The sequence below is a fragment of the Prionailurus viverrinus genome, chromosome B1 (genome assembly GCF_022837055.1).
Source record: "Prionailurus viverrinus isolate Anna chromosome B1, UM_Priviv_1.0, whole genome shotgun sequence".
Taxonomy (NCBI): domain Eukaryota; kingdom Metazoa; phylum Chordata; class Mammalia; order Carnivora; family Felidae; genus Prionailurus; species Prionailurus viverrinus.
Window position 1 is genome coordinate 161,462,776 of NC_062564.1, and position 21,059 is coordinate 161,483,834.

Genomic DNA, 21,059 nt, shown 5'->3' on the forward strand with positions numbered 1-21,059 from the left:
AGAAAGAGAAGGAGAGAGAGAATCCAAGCAGGCTCTGCCCTGTCAGCATGGAGCCCAACATGGGGCTTGAACTCACAAACTGTGAGATCATGACCTGAGCCAAAATCAAGAGTCAGACACTTAACTGAGCCACGCAAGTGCCCCTCATTTCCTAATATTTTGGCAAATTGCATTGTTGGTCTTTTTAATCCCTCAAGTTAGGAGAACTCTACTTATGAAAAATATTAGTATATTGTTATAATTTGCATTTTTCCAAATTTGTCATTTGTTATTTGATTATTTATAGTTTTTTTCATGCAAAGTCTTCTTATAGGTATGTAATTAAATTAATCACTTTTTCTTTGTTATTTCCGGATGTGAGTGACAGCTAGCAGTTTTTCCCCACTCTCAGTTCATAAAAAATTCAATCATGTTTTCTTCTAATAGACTAAAGGTAGTCCTTTTTTTTAACAGCTTTATTGAGATATAATTTATATACAGTTCATCCATTTAAAGTGTACAATTCGATGACTTGTAGCATATTACATTATTATTTTTTAAATTATGGTAAAATATATATAACATTAAATTTACCTTCTTGACCATTTTGTAATTGTACAATTCAGCATAATTACATGCACAATGTTGTACAACCATCACCACCGTCTATTTCCAAACCTTTTTCTTTATCCCAAACAGAAATTCTGTAACCATTCAGCAACAACTCCCCATTTTGGGCTCTGCCCAACCCCTGGTAAACTCCTACCTACTTTCTATTTCTAAATTCCCTATTCTAGGTATTTCATATAAGTAGAATCATACAATATTTGTTTTTTTGTGTGTGTCTGACATTTCACTTAGCACATTTTCAACATGTTCTGATGTACCAGAACATCAATGCTTTTTACGGCAGAATTAACATTCCACTGTATGGGTAGACCACATTTAGTGTCTCTATTCATCTGCTGATAGATACTAGGGTTGTTTCCATCTTTTGGCTGTTGCAAATAATGCTGCAGTAAACACTGGTGTATAAACATCTATTCAAGCCCCTGCTTTCAATTCCTTTGAGTATATACCTAGGAGTGAAATTGCTGGGTCATTTGATAATTTTGTGTTTACCTTTTTGAGGAAGTATAAAACTGTTTTCTACAGGGGCTGTACCATTTTACATCCCCACTAACAATGTAAACATGTACCATTTTACATTGAGGGCACCAATCCTCCACATCTTTAACAATACTTGTTTTCTGTTTTTTGTTTTGAAAGTCATCCTAGTAGGTGCGAAGTGGTATCTCATTGTGGTTTTAATTTGTATTTCCCTGTAGCTAATGATGTTGAGTACCTTTTCTTATGCTTACTGTATATCTTCTTTGGAGAAATGTCTATTTGAGCCATTTTTAAGTTGGGTTGTTTGTCTTTTTGATACTGAGTTGCAGGAGTTATTTATATATTCTGGTTGTTAAACTGTTATCAGGTATATGATTTGCAAATATTTTCTCCCATTTTTTGGTTTTTCATTTTCTTAATAATGTCCTTTGGTAAAAGACAATTTTGATGAATCCAATCAATTTTTTTCTTCTGTTACTCATACTTTTGATAGTGTAAGACCTTGCCAAATTCAAGGTCCTGAAAATTTACTCCTACATTTTCTTCTAGGAATTTCATGGTGGCAGGTGTTACATTGAAGTCTTTAACCCATTTTAGGTTGACTTTTGTGTATGCTGTAAGATAGGGGCTTCATTCCTTGCTTGGGGATATCCAGTTATCTAGCACCATTTGTTGAAGAGATTATTCATTCCTCTTTGAATGAATTTGACACCCTTATCAAAAATCAGTTGACCATAGATGTTTGGATTATTTTTGAATTCTCAATTCTATCCCATTGGTCTATATGGTTATCCTTATGCCAGCTCCATAATTTTTTATTACTGTAGCTTTGTAATAGGTTTTGAAATTAGGAGGTGTGAGTCCTTCAGCTTTGTACCTCTGTTTCAAGATTGTTTGACTATTCAGACCCTCTTGCAAGTCTATGATTTTGAGGACTGACTTGCCCATTTCTGCTAAAAAAAAAAGCTGTTGGAATTATAATAGAGATTGCACTGAATCTGTAGTTGCTTTGGGTAGTATAGACATCTTTACAATATTAATTTTTCCTATCCATGAACATGAATGTCTTTCCATTTATTTAGGCCTTTCAAGATACTTTGATGCTTTTAGTAAAATAGAGGTATAGACAAAATCATTCAACTCCTTCCAAAGTTACCAAGCAACACACAGGCAAAAGTCCCAAATGTTGAATGATTGCATTAAAACACATCCCACTGCAATTCACAAAGCATCACTCTATTTTCATATAAATAATAGTCACTGATGAAGGGAAAAGCAAAATCATGACTATCAGTATTTATCTAGGGAACCATTTTCATAGCATACAGATGAAGGAACATAGTATTTATCTTCAGAGTGGCAGGGGACACAGGGATAAGCATACTAGATTGAAAGCATAAAAGCATATTCTCATAAGAACCAAGCAATCCTTATTGTTTGAGGACCAAATGGAATCATCATTAATGTAAGTAGAATCAAAGTTCACAATCTGCAAGTCCTTCTTAAGATATGCATGATTCAGCTTATTCACAGTTCGAGCAAAGGCATATTTAGAAGCACAACTATATGCTTCCAAACTGTACACTTTCTTGAAGTGCAGATCAAAAAATGGATTGTCCTAGAGGAAAAAGAGAGATGTGATTTTGTTTGTAGCCAGGAAAGTAGTTAGATTTCCTGGGGGATTCTCTCATGTTCTCTTGTACATGCTTATTGATCATAAAGTATCAGTATCAAACATATTTCTAAAATCTACAAATGAGATTTCCAAAGCTACCTGCTTTAAACATATTTCTTCTAAAAACAACAATATGAAAGATTACTCTGGAAGCATCTGTGATTTTTCAATTTTCCAAACAAAACATGTCCAAGAATGCACAGTTATCAAGTCTTCCCAGGGAAGATGAGAGGATGGATAGGGATGGAAAAAGAGAATAAATCCACTTATTTAAGGTGGGGGGGGGGGGAGAAAAAAATTCTCCTTTTCTTTACTAGGAGGTTGGTCCCTTGTGCCATTACAATGGTAGAAGGGGGAAATACAAGATGGCAAGAGTAGCCTTTGGCATGCTACAAATCACCAACTTGCTGAGTTTGAAGTTAATAGGAAGGAATTATCTTAGAAGTTAATAGCAAGGATCATTAAATTATTTGACTGAAACTGTGAAATTACTCAAGACTGCCTCTGTTGATTAACTGCCTCTAGACTGTTGCTCTACTTCTAGTGGAGGTGTTTTGAGAAAAAGTGGACATCAAACCTCATCTAAGTCCTATATGTTAAAATAATAATTGCCACTGTTACTAATATTAGTAACAACAATACCTTGCATTTATAATGTGCTTTTCAGTTTACTAAGTGCTTTCATATTCATTACCTGCCTAACCCTTCTTTTTGAGGGCAGACGTTTTGAATTATTTATCTTTGTGTTCCTGGTGCTTAGCCATGGCAACTACTAAGTTCTCAACAAATGTGTGTTGAACTGATTTGAAGTAGTCCGACAAAAAGAGAAGTGGAGGTAAACAATGCCTTGAATGACAAGAAGGCAGAAAGAGACCAAAGCAGACTATTAATAATTAGTTACCATCTAGTATCTAAATATTACATACAAACAGCTTATATTTTGGCAATTTCTTTTTTAAGTAGGAAAATTCTTGCAGGAGGCGGAGAAAGAATATGAGTTTTGAAGTTAGATAACCATTTTTAATCTGTGATGTAACCATAGACAAAGTACTTATCTGATCTGACCTGACCTTCACTTTTTTGCTCATTTAAGAAAGGGTTGCTATGAATTTTACAAAAGATTAATTATATAAATTACATAATAAGGACTTTCCCTTTCCCAAACCTGCTCCCCCCACCCCAAATGTGATACTGGTGTTAATACCACCTTGCTTTATACCATTAATTTTTTAAAACAATTTTTTTAACGTTTATTTTTGAGAGAGAGAAAGAGAGACAGAGTGTGAGTGTAGGATGGGCAGAGAGAGAGGGAGACACAAAATCCAAAGAAGCTCCAGGCTCTAGCTGTCAGCACAGAGCCCGACACGGGGCTTGAACCCGTGAACTATGAGATCATGACCTGAGCCAAAGTTGGATGCTTACCCAACTGAGCCACCCAGGCATCCCTATACCATTAATTAAAACAAAAAACAAAAAACAAAAAACAATGCTTTTAAAAAAGAATGTACAGAAGTGCTGTAATTTTAAATGCATTGTTCTCCTTAACCACACCTTGCAAAACTTTTCCTGGCTGTCATAATTGCAGCTTGAAAGACACTTCTGCAGGAAATCTCAATAAAAGAAAATCACACCCATTCCATTATCAGATACTAATCACACTCTTTATAGTTTTCTTACTGAATTGTTTGCTCCTTATCTTGTAGAAAATATCCGGTTATGCTTTTAAGATACTCAGAGGAGATTACTTTTCTCCTTTAGCTTAATAAATGAAGCCTAAGCAGGCATGTACATAGAATATAAGTCCCTCCTTCCCTCTCTTTCTCTCTCCCTCCCTTCTCTTGTTCTTTCTTTCAATAGAATCCTAGAGTCAAAAGGGGGTCTCATAGACCACTCAGTGATCTCTTGTTTATAGCTGGGATAATAGTTTCCAGAGAAGTGAAGCCCAGGTCACATGTGTAGTTGTTGGCAGAGCCAGGATAAGAACCAAGATCTCAATCAGCCCAGCCCCATGTTTTATTACACCATCCTCTCTCCTGTTATACCACATCACTCTCCAAATCCCCAGTCCTTTTGATTTCTGCTTTATAAATTGACTTCAATTTCAATTCCATTCCATTTTAAAGTTGACAAATCTCTGGCTCAAAATTGTTCTATTTAAAGCTGTACCATTGCTATTGAGAAAAATATAATAACTGCTGACTCCTGAGGATTCAATTCCAAGAGAGAGAAAGTAGAAATTCCCAGAACACCTGGGATATTTTCATTTTGTCTTTAAAAGAATTGCACTGTGGATATTATAGTTTTTTTTTTTTTTCTGGCAGTTCAGTAGTTTGAGGTCATAAAGGGTGAGAAAATTAGAAACACTCAGCTTCTCTTTTGTATCTAGTTCACTATCAAAGATGATGATCTTCAATGGGAAAGGGAAGAATCAACAAGATTGGGATGGAATTAAGGCCAGGACATGAGGAGAAAATAGAGCACAGTGAGCTGCTTCTATGGAATCTAAGTTGACAGCCTTGCTGAATGAAACCCCAGGCACTAACCAAGCTTGTAGAAAGTCATTATGACATCAGCAATATTTGAGAATTTGAGAGAAAGGAAAGAAAAATGGGCAAAAAAATGAGGTGGGGATGGTTAATTCCTGAAACTAGATTCGTGAACTTGACATTGATTTCTGATAAAATTCAATGCAGTATAGAAATTTTGGCAAGTACATAAAGTATAAAGAAGAAACAATAATTTTAAAAATATGTAATCCTATCACACAGAGATAATTATTATTAAAGCACTGGTGTCTTTCATATATACCTATACACACACACACATACATATACCTGTATGTATTTTTTGTATTCAAATTTAAAGTTCAGATTTCAGTTTTCAATAATATGCAATATTTTAGGAGTGCTGGGTGGCTCAGTCGGTTAAATGTCTGACTTTGATTAAGGTCATGATTTCACGGTTTTTGAATTCGAGCCCTGCGTTGGGCTCTGTGTTCACAGCTCAGAGCCTGGAGCCTGCTTTGGATGGTGTGTTTCCTTTTCTCTCTGCCCTGCCCCACTTGTGCTCTGTCTCTCTCTGTCTCTCAAAAAATAAACAAATGTAAGAAAAAAAGCAATATTCTAAATATGCGAAATGAGATAATAATACAAAGAAGTTTTGTATTTGGCCGACTTTTAAAAAACTTATTCAGTGGTGAATAATTGTGTTCGGAGGCATTCTTGTGGAAACATGATTTTTAATGGCTGTGTGACATTCCAGCTATTGATATGCAATAATATGCTTAACTATTTCCTAAGTATTGAACTTTTAGGTAGAATGTATTATCAGAAAAATGCTAGGTAAGTACTTAGGAAAAAAAGCAATGAAATCCAGCATGCTTTCGCCAAGAAGTTATGCCAAACACACCAAATTTTTAAAATACGATTGATTCCTAGGTGATGTCAGGGTAATAACAGATAGCATATATTGATTTCAGTAAAGATCATAAGGGCAAAATTCAGGAATTCAGACTAGATAATCAAGTAAATAAGTAAGGAAGGCAGAATTAAGTGCTTATGTCTGTCTATTTCACCACTATCTTCAAAGCCTAGCAAAGCCTGGGATACTACAAATTCTCCATGAATGAATGAATGAATGAATGAGTGAATGAATGAGTGAATATATGAATACATAGAGACATTAAACAAGCAGTACAAAGAAGACATGTTAATAGATTTCTGGGTAAAGTCTGACTCCACCCACAAAAGACTGAATAGCTTTGTGACCTTGGGCAAGTCAATTAATCTCTTCAAGTTTCATTTTCCTCGTCTAAAAATTGGATGTAATAATAGAATCCAATTCATTGGGGTTTTGTGATGATTATGTGAAATTATATATGAAAAGACCTTCATGTGGTTCCTGGCATCTGGTGAGTTTACTAAGCAGTACTACAAGTGTGGTAATAGTAACCTTTCAATTACCCAGAGGTTACCCAGATGGCACTTAGCTCTGCTTGCTTCATTGTATTTATTATTGACTTGAATGAAGTCCTAAATGTTGTGCTCATTAAATCTGCATTAAAATAAAAAATAAAATTAAAAAAAAAAAGAACAGAGGGACACAAGAGTAAACAAACCATTCTAACCACCATAAATTCAACTTCCGTTAGAACATTTGTTTACCTACTGAGATTTAATTGTAATTGCTTTATAACAAAAATCCCATTAAAAAAAAAACTGCATCGTACTACAGTGAATATTAAAAAATAAAAGTATTAAAAGATTTGATAGATGGGAACAATAGGCCAAACTAAGGATATGATATTTACTAGGATTAAGAATAAAAAAGCTTAAATTCTAATTGATCCACCAAAAACACAAATTCTTATTGAGTGCTTACTATCTATCAGGCAGAAGGCTACGATAAAAGATAAAAAACCAAAAACAAAAGTAATGGTCTCAGTTTTTCAGGAGGTTTCCATCCAGAGGGGACATACAGTAAGTCAACAATTGCAGTTTGTAGAATTATGTCTATAATACATTTACATCCACAATGCAATGGGGGAAGGGAAGCATGAGTAGGACTTTACCCAATGGGGAATCTGGGAATGGGGTGAAAGATGGAGGTGACTGGGCATTATAAACCTCAAGAGTCAGTGGTTAAACACTGTGGATGTATACAGTTTAAGGGGAATGACCAGAAATAAAGGGGCCAGATCATCAAGGACCCTTATTTAAATTTTATTCTATGCAAGTAGAGGGTATGGCAGATCAGGTTAAATGGTAATTCATGCACAAAAGAACTGAGGTTTTAGATTAGTGTTTAATAGAAGTAAAGAATTCAGATCAAAGGAAATACAAACTAGTCACACTAGTTCTAAAGTATTGTATTTAATTCTGGAAAAGCAGAAGTATTCCAGAGGAGAGAAAATAGTGTAGTGAAGGGTGTTGAAGCAATGGCATGGGGGAGTAAAAACAACAATGCTATGACCTCTTAGCATTTGTATTGTCCTGTCATATTATCTTATTTGATTTTCATATGAAAGTTATTTAAAGAATAAAATGGGTACACTTAACCTAGAAAAGAGAAAACCTGAGGGAACAGTATAATTATCTTCAAATATTGGAAAGGCTGCTATGTAAAAAGAGGATCCGATTTTCTCTACGTGGCTCCAAATGGTTAAACTAGGACTGATGGATGGATGTTAGAGTGAAGTGGATGTTGGTTAAACATAGTAGGAGATTTAAAAACAAGTATGGCAATCAGAAATTGAATGGACTTCCTCAATAGTAACACATTCCCCATCAGTGGAAGAGTTTAAGGAGAGACTGATAGGAAACCACTTATTAAGTGGTCACGTGGAGAGACGGGCACATACACCATTTTCCCCCTTTCGTCTCTAAGGCTGTAGGATTTTTAGAGTTATTGGTTTTTCTGGAGGATGAAGTGGCTAACCGACGGTAGTTTCAAGAAGATGAGAAAGGAATTCCCAAAATTTAATGGAGGAACTTGGGGTGGGGAGAGAGTGGGGTGAAACCATCAAATATTTAAAGTTTCAGGATTGACTGGCAGATTGTGTTTAACCTGTTAACAAGCCCTTGGGAAAGATGTTTTTAAATTTAATAGACAAAAATTCAAGCTTAAACTCAGAAAAACAGAACAAAAAAACCCAGTAGATTATCCCAGCCAAATAACCCAGCCACTTAAAACAATATGTCATCTTAACACTTAGTACATGCCAAGAATATGAAAGAGGATATTGAACATAAAGATTTCTGGCATATTGATCCCACATCTCCCTTACAAAACATAACACTTACAGTATCTGCTTCTTTTCCATCAATCATCTGCAGATCGTTCAAAGACCACTTTTTTGTTACTTCATATTTTTCATCTAAGCCTATTCTGTAGTGTTTCACCATAATTATTTTTACTTCTTCATTTTTGGTCACTGTAGGACAGAAAAAAACACTCAGTTTACATAAACTCTTAGAAGACAATAAATTATTCATCAAGTTATACTTTTAATACTTTTTTGGTATTTATGTATCTCCTTTTCATATAATGAGTTTGAGCCTATGTTATATCGGCACCCCAATTATGAACCCTGATGTATCTGAGCCTTCATGAGTATGCCCAATTTGCTCCATATGTTAATTTAATTTTTGCTACAATTGTGGCTACAGACTGCTGTGACTGCCAGTGGTAATATCTGTCAGATGGAGCACTGAGCTATGTGCTTTCAGCTCTGAGCTTTGTGGTGGACAATGGGGTTCGACTCCTGGCAGGAAATAAGAGGCTTTGCTTTAGCATACAGTCAATGCCAAGGTATTTACCAGAACAAATTGGAATTTTAATTTATAACAATATGAGAGAGTGGGGAGGTCGGGAAAGCAAACAGTTCTGCTCACACAGCAACGCAGTGTTGAAGAGTGACCATACGAGTACTACTTTGTATCTTCTCTTTTAAAGTTACAGTGAAAAAAAATGAAAAAAAAAAATTGATGTGAGACTTGTGATGGAGAAGTGTGGGCATCACAGCTACCGTTGACCTGTTTGGAATTGTTTGAGATTAAAAAAAAATTTTTTTAACGTTTGTTTATTATTGACAGATAGAGACACAGCATGGGCATGGGAGGGGCAAAGAAAGAAGGAGACACAGAATCTGAAGCAGGCTCCAGGCTCTGAGCTGTCAGCACAGAGCCCAACGCAGGGCTCAAACTTGCAGGGATCAAACTCACAAACCGCGAGATCATGACCTGAGCCGAAGTCAGATGCTTAACTGACTGAGCCACCCAGGTGCCCGTATTGTTTGAGATTTTCAGTCTTCTCTAGCATGTCTCCAAATGTTAGCATTCAAAATGTGCCATTAAGACAGAAAGTTTGAGTATTATACCTTGAAAGGTATGGGAAAGTCATTGCTTATTTAATTGTGGAAAAAAATGAGGGAAATCCTTTCTTGGCCTTAAAAACATTGTCTTTGGTCTCATAACAATACATTAGAAGAATCAACATTTGATGTTAGAACTCCTGAATTGAAAATTATCAATGAGTTAAGAAAGGAGTATTTACTGAGTACCTGCTATTTACCTGATAGAGTTATTACAGATGCCAGAGGGATACAAGTATGAGATATGGTTCCCGCCCTCTAGACTGCTAACACACATGAGGCACATAAAATATATATTATAATGGTATACAGGTATATTATTTTTTAAACGTTTTAAAGGTTTATTTATTTATTTTGAGAGACAGAGAAAGCGAGCAGGGAAGGGGCAGAGGGGGTGGGGGGAGAATCCCAAGCAGGCTCCATGCTGTCAATGCAGAGCCCAATGCCAGGCTGGAACTCATGAACCGTGAGATTATGACCTGAGCCAAAATCAAGAGTCAGACGCTTAGCCAACTGAGCCACATGGGCACCCCAAGTATACAGGTATATTACAAAGAAGTAGCTGTGGGAAATGAATATCTATAAACTTCTTTCAAGACGGATGTCACTTAGACATCTTAGAAAGTTGCAAGCTGGTTCTGTCCTCTAAGAGTGAGACTGGAGTTTGTATTTAAGGAACTCTCTTTTGGTTCTGGAAAGTGCCACTTTGGCATGCCTCCTAGTTAAGAAGATATAAAGCAATACATTGTGATATAATCATAATGATAGATAAGCAATGTACAGCAGACTATATATGTTCAACAGGAGTTCTGAGAAGGGGGAGGATTGGAATAGTTAAGGGAGAAACTATAACTATATAACTATATAGTTATATAACTATATACTATATATACTATATAATTATAGTTATGGTTTATATACAAACAATAACTACAGTTATGGGAGAAATAGAATTTGATACAAGATTTAAAATTGGTCCTATCTGGGAAGGCAGAGATGATCCTTGAAGGTGTTTATAGGTGAAGGACAGCATGAGGAAATGAATGGACAATAGAAACTAAACATCACCAGGTAGGATTAGAGAAAGTGGAGTGTATAGATTGGTTGGTATTAGGATATGGTGAGCAATAGGATTAACTAGTCTGAGAAGATTGTGAAAATGTTTTGAAAATCTATGGATTCGAAAAGGGACAGAAACCACTGAGGACTTGCGGTATCTGAATCCTCTACCTGGTGGAAGTGTTGTGATGCTGGCCTGGGCAGCAAGGGCTCCAGAACTGGGGCTGGGGAAGGGGGTAGTCATCCTCTGAAGGTGCAAATGATACTGAAATTAAGGGAACCAGTTGAGCTTAGAGCTGCTGAGTGAGTTCAGTCCTCTAGAGAGGGGAATCTGAGCAGGTTGACAAATCTAAGAAGAGGGCACTCTGTCAGGTTTTCAGTGAAAGCTCATACAGTTATACACATTCATAAGTCTCTTTTCTCCTTGAACAGGAGGCTAGTACAGTGGTGCCCCCATTAAAGGAGTATTTTCTGGAAGCAGCAATGCACAAGATACATTGAAGAAGAAAAGAAGGAGGGACTAGAGGTCCCTGGAAAAGGCATCAAGACTTAGTGGGCTCTGGCTCTAGATATTTTTGATGCAAATCATGATGCCACTCTTTACAGTGTGGTCTGAGTGAATGACTTCATGTCTGGAGACTGGAGAGATTAAACCTCCATTGCTCATGTTGGAAAGTAGACATCAGAGTTCTACAAACTCACAGGGTGTAACAATTTAAGATAAAGTATATAAAGGACATAGATGGATGGACATAGATGGTTTGCAGTAATTGTAATTGTTAAAAGTGCTTCATTTCGGGGCGCCTGGGTGGCGCAGTCGGTTAAGCGTCCGACTTCAGCCAGGTCACGATCTCGCGGTCCGGGAGTTCGAGCCCCGCGTCGGGCTCTGGGCTGATGGCTCAGAGCCTGGAGCCTGTTTCCGATTCTGTGTCTCCCTCTCTCTCTGCCCCTCCCCCGTTCATGCTCTGTCTCTCTCTGTCCCAAAAATAAATAAACGTTGAAAAAAAAAAAAATTAAAAAAAAAAAAAGTGCTTCATTTCGTGTAAGAGACTGTTGTTGTAATCCAGGCACAGGATGTGGGTAATGGAAATAGACATGGCACACCCGAGTAAGATTTCAAACGAGGCACTGACAACACCTGATGGAAACCAAAACAGGGAAGTATGGAGGGTGAGCTGGTTGGGCAGAATACTAAGTTTAGTTTTTGACATACAGATGAGGTGTCCATAAACTATCTCAGAAAAGAAGGAGATGGAAGTTTATAGTGTAGGCAAAATCTTTATTATTTTTTTTTTATTAAACTTTATTTATTTTTGAGAGTGAGAGAAAGCATGCACATGAGCAGGGGAAGGGCAGAGAGAGGGGGAGAGAGAGGGAATCTCAAGCAGGCTCGGCACTGTCAGTGCAGAGCCTGACGTGGGGCTCAAACTCATGAACCCTAAGATCATGACCTGAGCTGAAATCAAAAGTCAGATGGTTAACTGACTGAGCCACCCAGGTGCTCTGGAAGTTTGTAGTTTAGGAATGGAGATACAGACTTGGAATTTTTCTGTGTGGACAGGTTTCCAAGACCAAGTTCATAGGGAAAAGAGCAAAGAAGGGAGACAGAGCAGAGAAGAAAAACGTGCCAGCAGAGAGGTCTGAGAAGATGATGTGGGAAGAGACAAGCCCAGCAATGCAATGCTATGAAAATCATAAGGACAGAGAATTTAAAAAATTGGAGATCGGGGCGCCTGGGTGGCACAGTCGATTAAGCGTCTGACTTCAGCCAGGTCACGATCTCGCGGTCAGTGGGTTCGAGCCCCGCGTCAGGCTCTGGGCTGATGGCTCAGAGCCTGGAGCCTGTTTCAGATTCTGTGTCTCCCTCTCTCTCTGCCCCTCCCCCGTTCATGCTCTGTCTCTCTCTGTCCCAAAAATAAATAAACGTTGAAAAAAATTTTTTTGAAAAAAAAAAAAATTGGAGATCATCCCGTGAAGTCATTTTGTTGGGTAAAGCAGAGTTCAGACCTGACACAGAATCTGGTGTGGGGAATGCCATTGACTTCTTTCCTGAAGGCAGTTTCTCTGGAATGGTGAAGGCAGAGACAACTTGCAGGAATCTCCATCATGCACTAATACTGAGAGCTTACTGTGTGCCAGTTCCAGGGTTAGGTAGGATTAAAACAAGAAACAGAAAGAGACTAAAGGCTATGATTTAGATCATATATTCCAAGAGTTTGGAAGAGTAGGGATCGTGTATTTTGGGGGACAAAGGGAGTGATTGAGGGGCATGTCCCGGAAAGGATCCAGAACAGAAGACCTGAACCTGGCATCAAAAAAACAAATGGTGGGGGCGCCTGGGTGGCGCAGTCGGTTGGGCGTCCGACTTCAGCCAGGTCACGATCTCGCGGTCCGTGAGTTCGAGCCCCGCGTCGGGCTCTGGGCTGATGGCTCAGAGCCTGGAGCCTGTTTCCGATTCTGTGTCTCCCTCTCTCTCTGCCCTCCCCCATTCATGCTCTGTCTCTCTCTGTCCCAAAAATAAATAAACGTTGAAAAAAAAAAAAAAAAAAAAAACAAATGGTGTGCAAAAATTTGTGGGTTCCTGCCCATGTACATTTCTCCAGCTCTAGAAAGGTCCCTTTCCACTGATCTAGATGTTAGCTTTGGGAAGAGGAAAGGCTTAGAAAAGAAGCCATTAGCATGGTGCGTTGCAGTGGAGGCAGAGTTGATTCTGTCATACTTATTAAGGACAAGATGATGGAGGCAGTTCCTTCCACCAGGAAGACATTGTGTCTGTTCAGACAAAGGCTGCACCTCAGAACCAAAGGACAATGTTCTTGTTCTGGCTAGCTGTCTCACTTGCTATTTAGAGTGTGGGAGAGGATGCTTATGCGGAGAAATAACTGGATACTATATGAAAATGTAATTTGAAGCAAATTCCGCTGCCTCATCTACATGTTTTGATAACTAGCCAATTGCCTATAGGGTCACTGATTCATCTCATTATTTTGATGAATATTTGAGTGCCCCTTTTGTGCAAAGCCCTGTGCTAGGCATGGAAAAAATGAATTCCCATAAGGCACCATTCCTGCTGTCCCTGAGATTACAGAGAGTAGGGGCTTAGAAAGAAAACACAGTATCACAGTGCCGTGAATGAGACATGGACCAGGTAATACAAGAAGGGACATCTTCATCCGACTGGTGGGGTCAGGGAGAGCTTTTTGAAGGGGGTAATCTGAGTTGTACAGGGCAGTGGGAGTTAAAAGAATGAAGAAAGGGGTAGAGGAAGTTTTAGAACAGTATGTGTACAAAAGCATGAAATACTTGACCCTTTTCAGTCATGGTAGATATCCGGTATGTTGGCATGAAGTGTGAGGGTGGATAGGTGGTAGGAAGCAGGTTAGGCAGGAGGGAGTTCCAGAAGGGTCTAGAATGCTAAGCTAAGGCGTTCAAATATCAATCTGAGAGCTCTGTGTGTGGAGGGGAAACTTGGGGGGAGGGACGTCACTGAAGGATTTTAGGTAAATAGGCTGAGCTTTAAATTCTAGAAAGTTTTCTTGGGCAGTTCTGTAAAGAATGAAAAGAGATGTTGAGAAGGTAGAATCTGTTGGTTATCAAGTTTTCTTACATTAACGGTTACTATCCCACTAACAAACTAAGAAAATAAGCATCTTTAAAAGTTAACCTTTTGATACAATGATGCAGCAGAGAGACAGTACAGACTACTTAATTTGGCAAAAGTAGCCTCCTCTGGAGTCAAGGAGGCTCCAGGAACTGTGTTCAGCCAAGAGTCAAAGAAGTCTACTCAGGCTGGAGTGGACCCAATCCTTAATTTCCATACTTGTGCTCTGCTTCTGGCTAAAATTAAATGGCCATATCCACATTAATGCAGTGGCAAAGTGGAAACTTATCACATTGTCTTAAAACAGAAATGTGTTTATATAGTCAAAATGTTACAGAGTTGGTTTTAGTAACATCAGAGGTGCCATTATGTAATTATGATTTAGTAAGTAATATCTAGAGACCTGGAGAACTTCAGAATAACTTGTTTCAATATTAATATTTTAGATTAGCATTTTCAGAATTACGATCTTAACTGCAGGCCAAGCATTTATTTTCACTGTTAATTTCAAAATAAACACTTCCATGAATAACTGTCTCTATTACTATGGTAAAATAGTCACTATCATTTATAAGGCTAAATGGAAAGAACGTTGGCTAATTGAACCAATGTAATTTTACAGGATAGAAGAAAAACAGTAGCTCATGATTAAGCTGCACAGAAACGCTTTAAATAAACAAATGACTGTTATTTTACAATCCTAGTATCACATAATTGTTTCCATCATTGAAATTAAGTAATACGAAAAAACTACCACAAGATAAAAGATAGAAAGTCTCAGTGAAAATGTCTCAATATATTGATGATGTCTTGGGGTTGTTGAGAATGCTATTATTGATTTCATTAAAAAAGCAACTTTCAAATAATATTTTTCCTAGAAATATTTTAATAAAATCATTTTTGGGGCTCTACTGAGTACTATAGATTGAAAGTTTGTGTTCCCACAAATTCATTTTTGAAATCCTAACCCCCAGGATGACGGTATTAGGAGACAGAAACGTTGGGAGGTGATTTGGCACTAGAACCCTTACAAAAAGACTTCAGAAGGATCCCTTGCCCTGTCCACCATGTAAGGATACGGGGAAGATGGTGGTCTCTGAGGAAGTAGTTCCTCACCAGACACTGAATCTACTGGTGCCATGATCTTAGACTTCCCAGTTCCTAGAACTGTGAGAAATAAATGCTGTTTAGAAGCCACGCAGTCTCTAATATTTTGTTTTTTTCTTGTTAATTTATTCTTATTTAACAGTCTAATTGTCACCATTCTTGTTGTCAATGGCTTGACAAAATTGTTAGATTCTCTGGTTCACAGAGAAGTTCTGTTCTAACATTAAAATGTAAGTATGTATAGAGAACTTATACACACTGTTTTCATATCTAGAAAATGACATTTATTTTCAAATTAGTATTTATGAATGAAAATGTTTTTCTAAGTATATAGGAATACTTGAAATAACTTGTATCTGAATATGTATATAATTTTTATTTATAAAATATATAATATATATTCTTCATTATATATTAAATACAATACTTATACATGTTTAGTATGTATTTTATTTTTATTAAAGTATTTATTTATAGTATAGACTATTTATGTAACTATATCTCAGCATACATTTTCACAGTAAATATATTTTTCTGTATATTTAAAAAATTTAACCCTACCTTTTATTTTGTTTCTTTGGAGCATAATTTATCACGTTTGTTTTTTCCTAGTTAGGATTTAATAAGAGAGCACTATGTGCATATGTAGGTGTTATTATTTCCATTTCAGAGATGTCAACACTGAGACCAGGGAGGTTAATTATCTTGCCCCGAATTTCACAGCTGGCAGGTGGGCAAAGTAGAGTCAGGTTTTATACCAGATCTGACTGACTCCAAGCATTCCAGATTCCATTCTACCACGCCCTTCCCATTCAATTATGGCAAAAGCTCTATATACTCTTTCAAGTCCTTCAAAAGTTCTTTAATTCATTTGCACTCACCATTGCACAAGTGACTTATCCCTTTCTAGTGCCTGCATATTATAGGTTCCTCCCTCCTCCATAAGAAGTGCTGCTTTTAACTGATGTAGATAATGATGTTCTAGGCTAGGGGAAGCTAATCCCAAGGAGAAATGACCTTACAAACTCTGAGGTGCCATTAAATCCTCAATGTGAATCCTGACAAAATACAGAGAGGGAGATTTGGTTCATGACATCTGATTTTTTACACCAATTAGGTAAAAGATCAAGATAACAGTAAATCACAATCATCTGGTTGTAAGACCCCTCCAAAAGACAGATTCTGATCAGATATATAGAAAATGTAACTTTTTGGGGCACCTGGGTGGCTCAGTCAGTTAAGCGTCCGACTTCGGCTCAGGTCATGATCTCACAGTCCGTGAGTTCGAGCCCCGCGTCAGGCTCTGTGCTGCCAGCTCAGAGGCTGGAGCCTGCTTCAGATTCTGTGTCTCCCTCTCTCTCTGACCCTCCCCCGTTCATGCTCTGTCTCTCTCTATCTCAAAAATAAATAAACATTAAAAAAATTTTAAAAAAAGAAAAAAAAGAAAATGTAACTTTTTGAAACATATCTTCTTTAGTTTGAAAATGCATGATGGAATTCAGCTACTCTAGCCTTTGATTCTTGCAAATTTAGAACTGCTAGATTATAGGATGTAAAGAGAAAATAATAACTATGAGTGTTTCTACTCTGTGGAGGTGGCCAAGATCTGGACTTACCTGCCTCAATAATTGTGATATGACCTGTTTGATTCATATAGATAGAAATTTTCTGAGTAAAGCAGGGTCAAAGATTAAAGTCTATCAATCATCACATTGGTCTTCACTTTAAATTACCATTCTGCCTGTATGTATTTGAAATGGTCATAAATAGATATTATACTTAGGGAAAATGCTCTCAGATTGATGGATGTGATATAGAGGAGAGTTATGAAAAACTAGTGAACAAATATGACTAATAATCTTAACTTTTATGTGAAATATCACAATATTGTTTCTCTTCACATCTGAGAGGACCTTGTGGTGGGTTTTTTTTTTTCTTCTTACACAGGAGAGTCATTGAATTTTACTAATAAAAGTGATCATCTCCTCTACTTGGTCATTTGCCAGATGAGAAAATTGAACCCTAAAGAGGGTGCCTTCACCCATGTTAACAATGCTAATCCCTTGACCTTCTGATCCTTGTTAAAAGGATTCATGTCACTTATGGAGAAAAAACCAAAAAACACAAAAACCAGCAGTTAACCCCAGCCCACGGTATTTTTCCTAGAACTCAGTGACAACAGAAAGAAAAGACATTATCCATTTTCAAAAGTTTAATTCTAGGGGATTTTTTTTTCATGCCAGATTGAATAAATTCAGTTTATTATATGGTTGCAGGGAGGAATTAAGATATATCTGGTAAGTTAGATACGTTGTTATGATTATTTTATTTTTATAAGTTTGCTTTAAAAATACGTGTGTGCTAATGATACATGATGGGTAATTAACTCTATAAAGAAGATCATAGTAGGAATACAATTACTAAATATTAATGTTGGGATACGCATCTTCTCTAATATAGTAAGTCAAAATGCTTTAAGATATAGTGATTTCATGGGTACGATACAGTTTCTAAAATTATTTCACTTGACTTTTCTTCCATAATTTGATTTCTTTCTTTTTCCTGGCCAATTAAGTTTTTTACCTTGCTGATATGCCAAGTCCCCAAACTTTGTATTTATACAAAAAACTATGCTAAGTAAAGTGTTAGATAAATATTAGTATTCTTATTATTGAGTAAATATTGTTCTTATTAGGAATGATAGAATTAAAAAAAATTCTTAGCACTTCATTTACATCTGTTCTACTTCCCTCAGAGTACTCCGTCTTGACAACTTTAGAGAGTCCTTCTGAGGCAATTATCAGGAAAAGAATTATAAGTTGTTTTCTGAAAATACTGAGGTGTGTGCCTTAAAAAAAGAAAGTCCATAATGAACACTTAGAGTTTCTGAGCTCTTTCCTCCTAAGCCCCTGAAAAGTATTAAAAGACAGGGATTGGGAAAAGGGAATGCTGTACATTAAGTTTGATAATGGCACAAACATTTCTGTCTAAATTCAGCATAATCATTACAGGTTAAGCATATCATAATTAAGTGCAAAAACCTATTCCCACATTTGGACAATTTTTGTGAATTTTAAAAACACAGGGGAAAAATCCATATTTTAAATAGTTAGAGAGCAGCCCCTTATCCTTACAGTTCCATCTTCATGAACTAATTTCTACGATTAGAGTATTGTTTCTGTGAGCATACTTCCTAGAAGAGAAAGGATTTTTAAAAATCCTTTCAAAATAAACTACCAGGAAGAAAAATTAAGGTCTTTTTCTTTTCCTAGCATGAAAAAGGAGAATCCTAGTTGTCCAGACTGGTTGGAAATAGAGCTGTACAACTCAATTCTCCAGTGTATTTAAAAATATACAGAAAGCTCTCTGTTGAATTTTTTAAGATGAGCTCTTACACATTAAGATTGCATACCATGCAAGTGAATTAAATAAAAGATTGGAGACAAAATAATCAAATCAGGAAAACACAAACCCACTTTCATTCTGAACAATTAATCAAAATATTCTTGATACGATGTTATTTTTCTGTCTTCCATTTTAGCACTGAAAACAAAATTCTGTGGCATCCAAATTCCTAAACTTGGCATAGTTAGTTAAGCTCTATCATCAGAAGATACACGTGCTGTTAATTTACAGGAAAACAAACACAGAAATGTCCCTCTACCACCCAGGCACCTTGGGGTTATTTACATTTTGAAGTGATCACAGAAAGAATAGATTACCTGACACACAGAGGTAATACCTGTCCTGGACGGAGAACTCTATTTCAATAAACTCGTACAGATTCTGGGAGAGTGGCTTAAACAGTTTCTTCTCCAAGTCCTCCTTTACCAATGATGACATTGCCTCCAGTTCCACTTGGCCTGATGTCTTGGCTCGAGATCACCCTTTCTCTCCTTTTGCTCCCTAGATTTCTTGTTTGGGTTTGCTCCTCCCAGCGCTCGCCCTTTAACTTCTCATTCCTGGCCAGACCCGGGCTCCGCAGAACAGTCTATGCGGTCAGACCCCTCACTGCGGTGCGTGCCCAACGACAGCGGCAGCGGCAGCTGCAGCCAAAATCCAGCAGCAACACTCGCCCCACCGTCCCTCCTCAGCATCCAGGCTGAAGTAGGCTGCTCTCTGGAGCTCTCCTGTGGTTTGCTGATGGGGAACACATTTCTGAACACCAGCAGCTGTACTTGTGGAGTCCCTTGGTTATTCTCGTCTAGTAGCCTTTTCCCTTTCACATCACTCTGCAGAGGAAGACCACTGCTTCAGCTTGATTCCATTATATAAATCAGCTGTCTGGCCCTATTGATTGGGATCATCTTCCATTAAGAACTTTGCTGTCATCGGCAGGAGACAAAGCATCAGTGCTTGCTCCTGACACTTCCAACAAGTCCCTTGCCCTCCTCTCCCCTCCTGGAATTCATCCAGACCTTTGCTTCCGCGAAAGTCAGCACCAACTCCTGGGTCCAAATTATTTTTTCAATGGGCTCACTTTAATGTTGTTCATTCTCCTACTCACAAAGAAAAATGTACTAGGTATCTGCCGGGACAAAGCTTTATGTTTGTTTCTTGGGAAGGTGGATTTTCTGTCCCCAAGGAGCTCATAATCTAATTGAGATGAGTACACCAAATAATTATCATGAATGTTTAAAAGTGATAAATGGCACAGAAGAAAAAGGAACATAGAAAAGATATCTGTACCTGGAAAGTATCAGAGGAAGCGCTATGGGAGAAGATCTGGAGCTTGAAGGATGAGAGAAAAGTATTGAAGTGTAGGAGGGGGAGGAGCCTATTCCACAGACTGGCCACTGTGAGCCACAGCCCTGCATCAGAATGCTCAGGGTGTGTTTGGGAGGACGAGAAGTAGTCCAGTTTTCCTGAGAGGTAGCATGTATGAAAGTAAAAGACAAGGCTGGAAAGATAGATCGAGGCCAGATCAGGAAGGGCCTTGATTAATCCTTTGGACTTTATTCTGTAGAAATAGCCTGTGAAGATTTTTTTTTAGACATTCATTCGTTCAACAAATATTTTTCAAGTGTTGATATTATGCCAGGCTCTGTTCTAGGAACTGGGAATATACAATGAAAAAAATAGGTCATTTCCATGCTCCTGTAGAGCTTAGAGGGTTAGTTGGAATATAAAGAAATAAAGCAGTGACCATCCAGGGTGCACTCAGCTGCAAGTAACAGAACACATGACATGGAGTTATAAGTAGGAAAGACTTCAAAAATCTCATAATAAGAGGTCTGCAAGTAGGCAGGTTCAAGGCAAGCTCAGTGCTTATAGATGAGGGTCCCAAGTGCTTTGTGTCCTTCTAATTCTCAGCTGTTGGCTTTTTATCCTTAGGCTGCTGTTGTTCAGCTCCAAGAACAGGAAGAAAGGGGGTCAGGGGTTGGTAGCTCTTCTTGATTTCTCTTTATGTCAGAAGCAACTCTCAAAAACCAGACAGCGACTTCCCTTTACATCTTGCTGGCCATAGCTGGGTCACCTGGCCATCCTTAGCAAGCAAGTAGTTGTCATTTTTGGTTCCTATTATGGGAAAGGGGAGTTTCTAACAAGGAAGAAGAGTCTGGGAATGACTGTAAGCATGCAGTGAATAGTGTTCCATGGCTTCCATATTTGCTGCTCTAAAGAAAAATTAATGACATGGCTGTGGCTAGGCTGAGTTG

At 37.7% G+C, this 21,059-nt stretch overlaps 1 protein-coding gene across 1 annotated transcript; it reads right to left on the minus strand.

Moving 5' to 3' along the window:
• Positions 1-2,440: 2,440 nt before the first annotated feature.
• On the minus strand, positions 2,441-19,245 carry EXOC1L (exocyst complex component 1 like). Its single transcript, XM_047854893.1, has 3 exons — positions 19,125-19,245; positions 8,566-8,696; positions 2,441-2,707 (listed from the first exon to the last, which is right to left on the minus strand). The coding sequence occupies exons 1-3, from the start codon at positions 19,243-19,245 to the stop codon at positions 2,441-2,443; spliced, it is 519 nt and encodes a 172-aa protein (XP_047710849.1).
• Between the last annotated feature and the right edge of the window lie 1,814 nt (positions 19,246-21,059).

What these genes read in the sequence shown, in the direction of transcription:
- EXOC1L (XM_047854893.1), bottom strand. Translation starts at nt 19,245, where the DNA reads ATGTCATCATTGGTAAAGGAGGACTTGGAGAAGAAACTGTTTAAGCCA. An exon ending in GTATTACCTCTGTGTGTCAG is followed by an intron (nt 8,697 to 19,124) that starts GTAATCTATTCT and finishes TCTGTCCTACAG; the next exon opens with TGACCAAAAATGAAGAAGTA. An exon ending in ATGGAAAAGAAGCAGATACT is followed by an intron (nt 2,708 to 8,565) that starts GTAAGTGTTATG and finishes TTTTTCCTCTAG; the next exon opens with GACAATCCATTTTTTGATCT.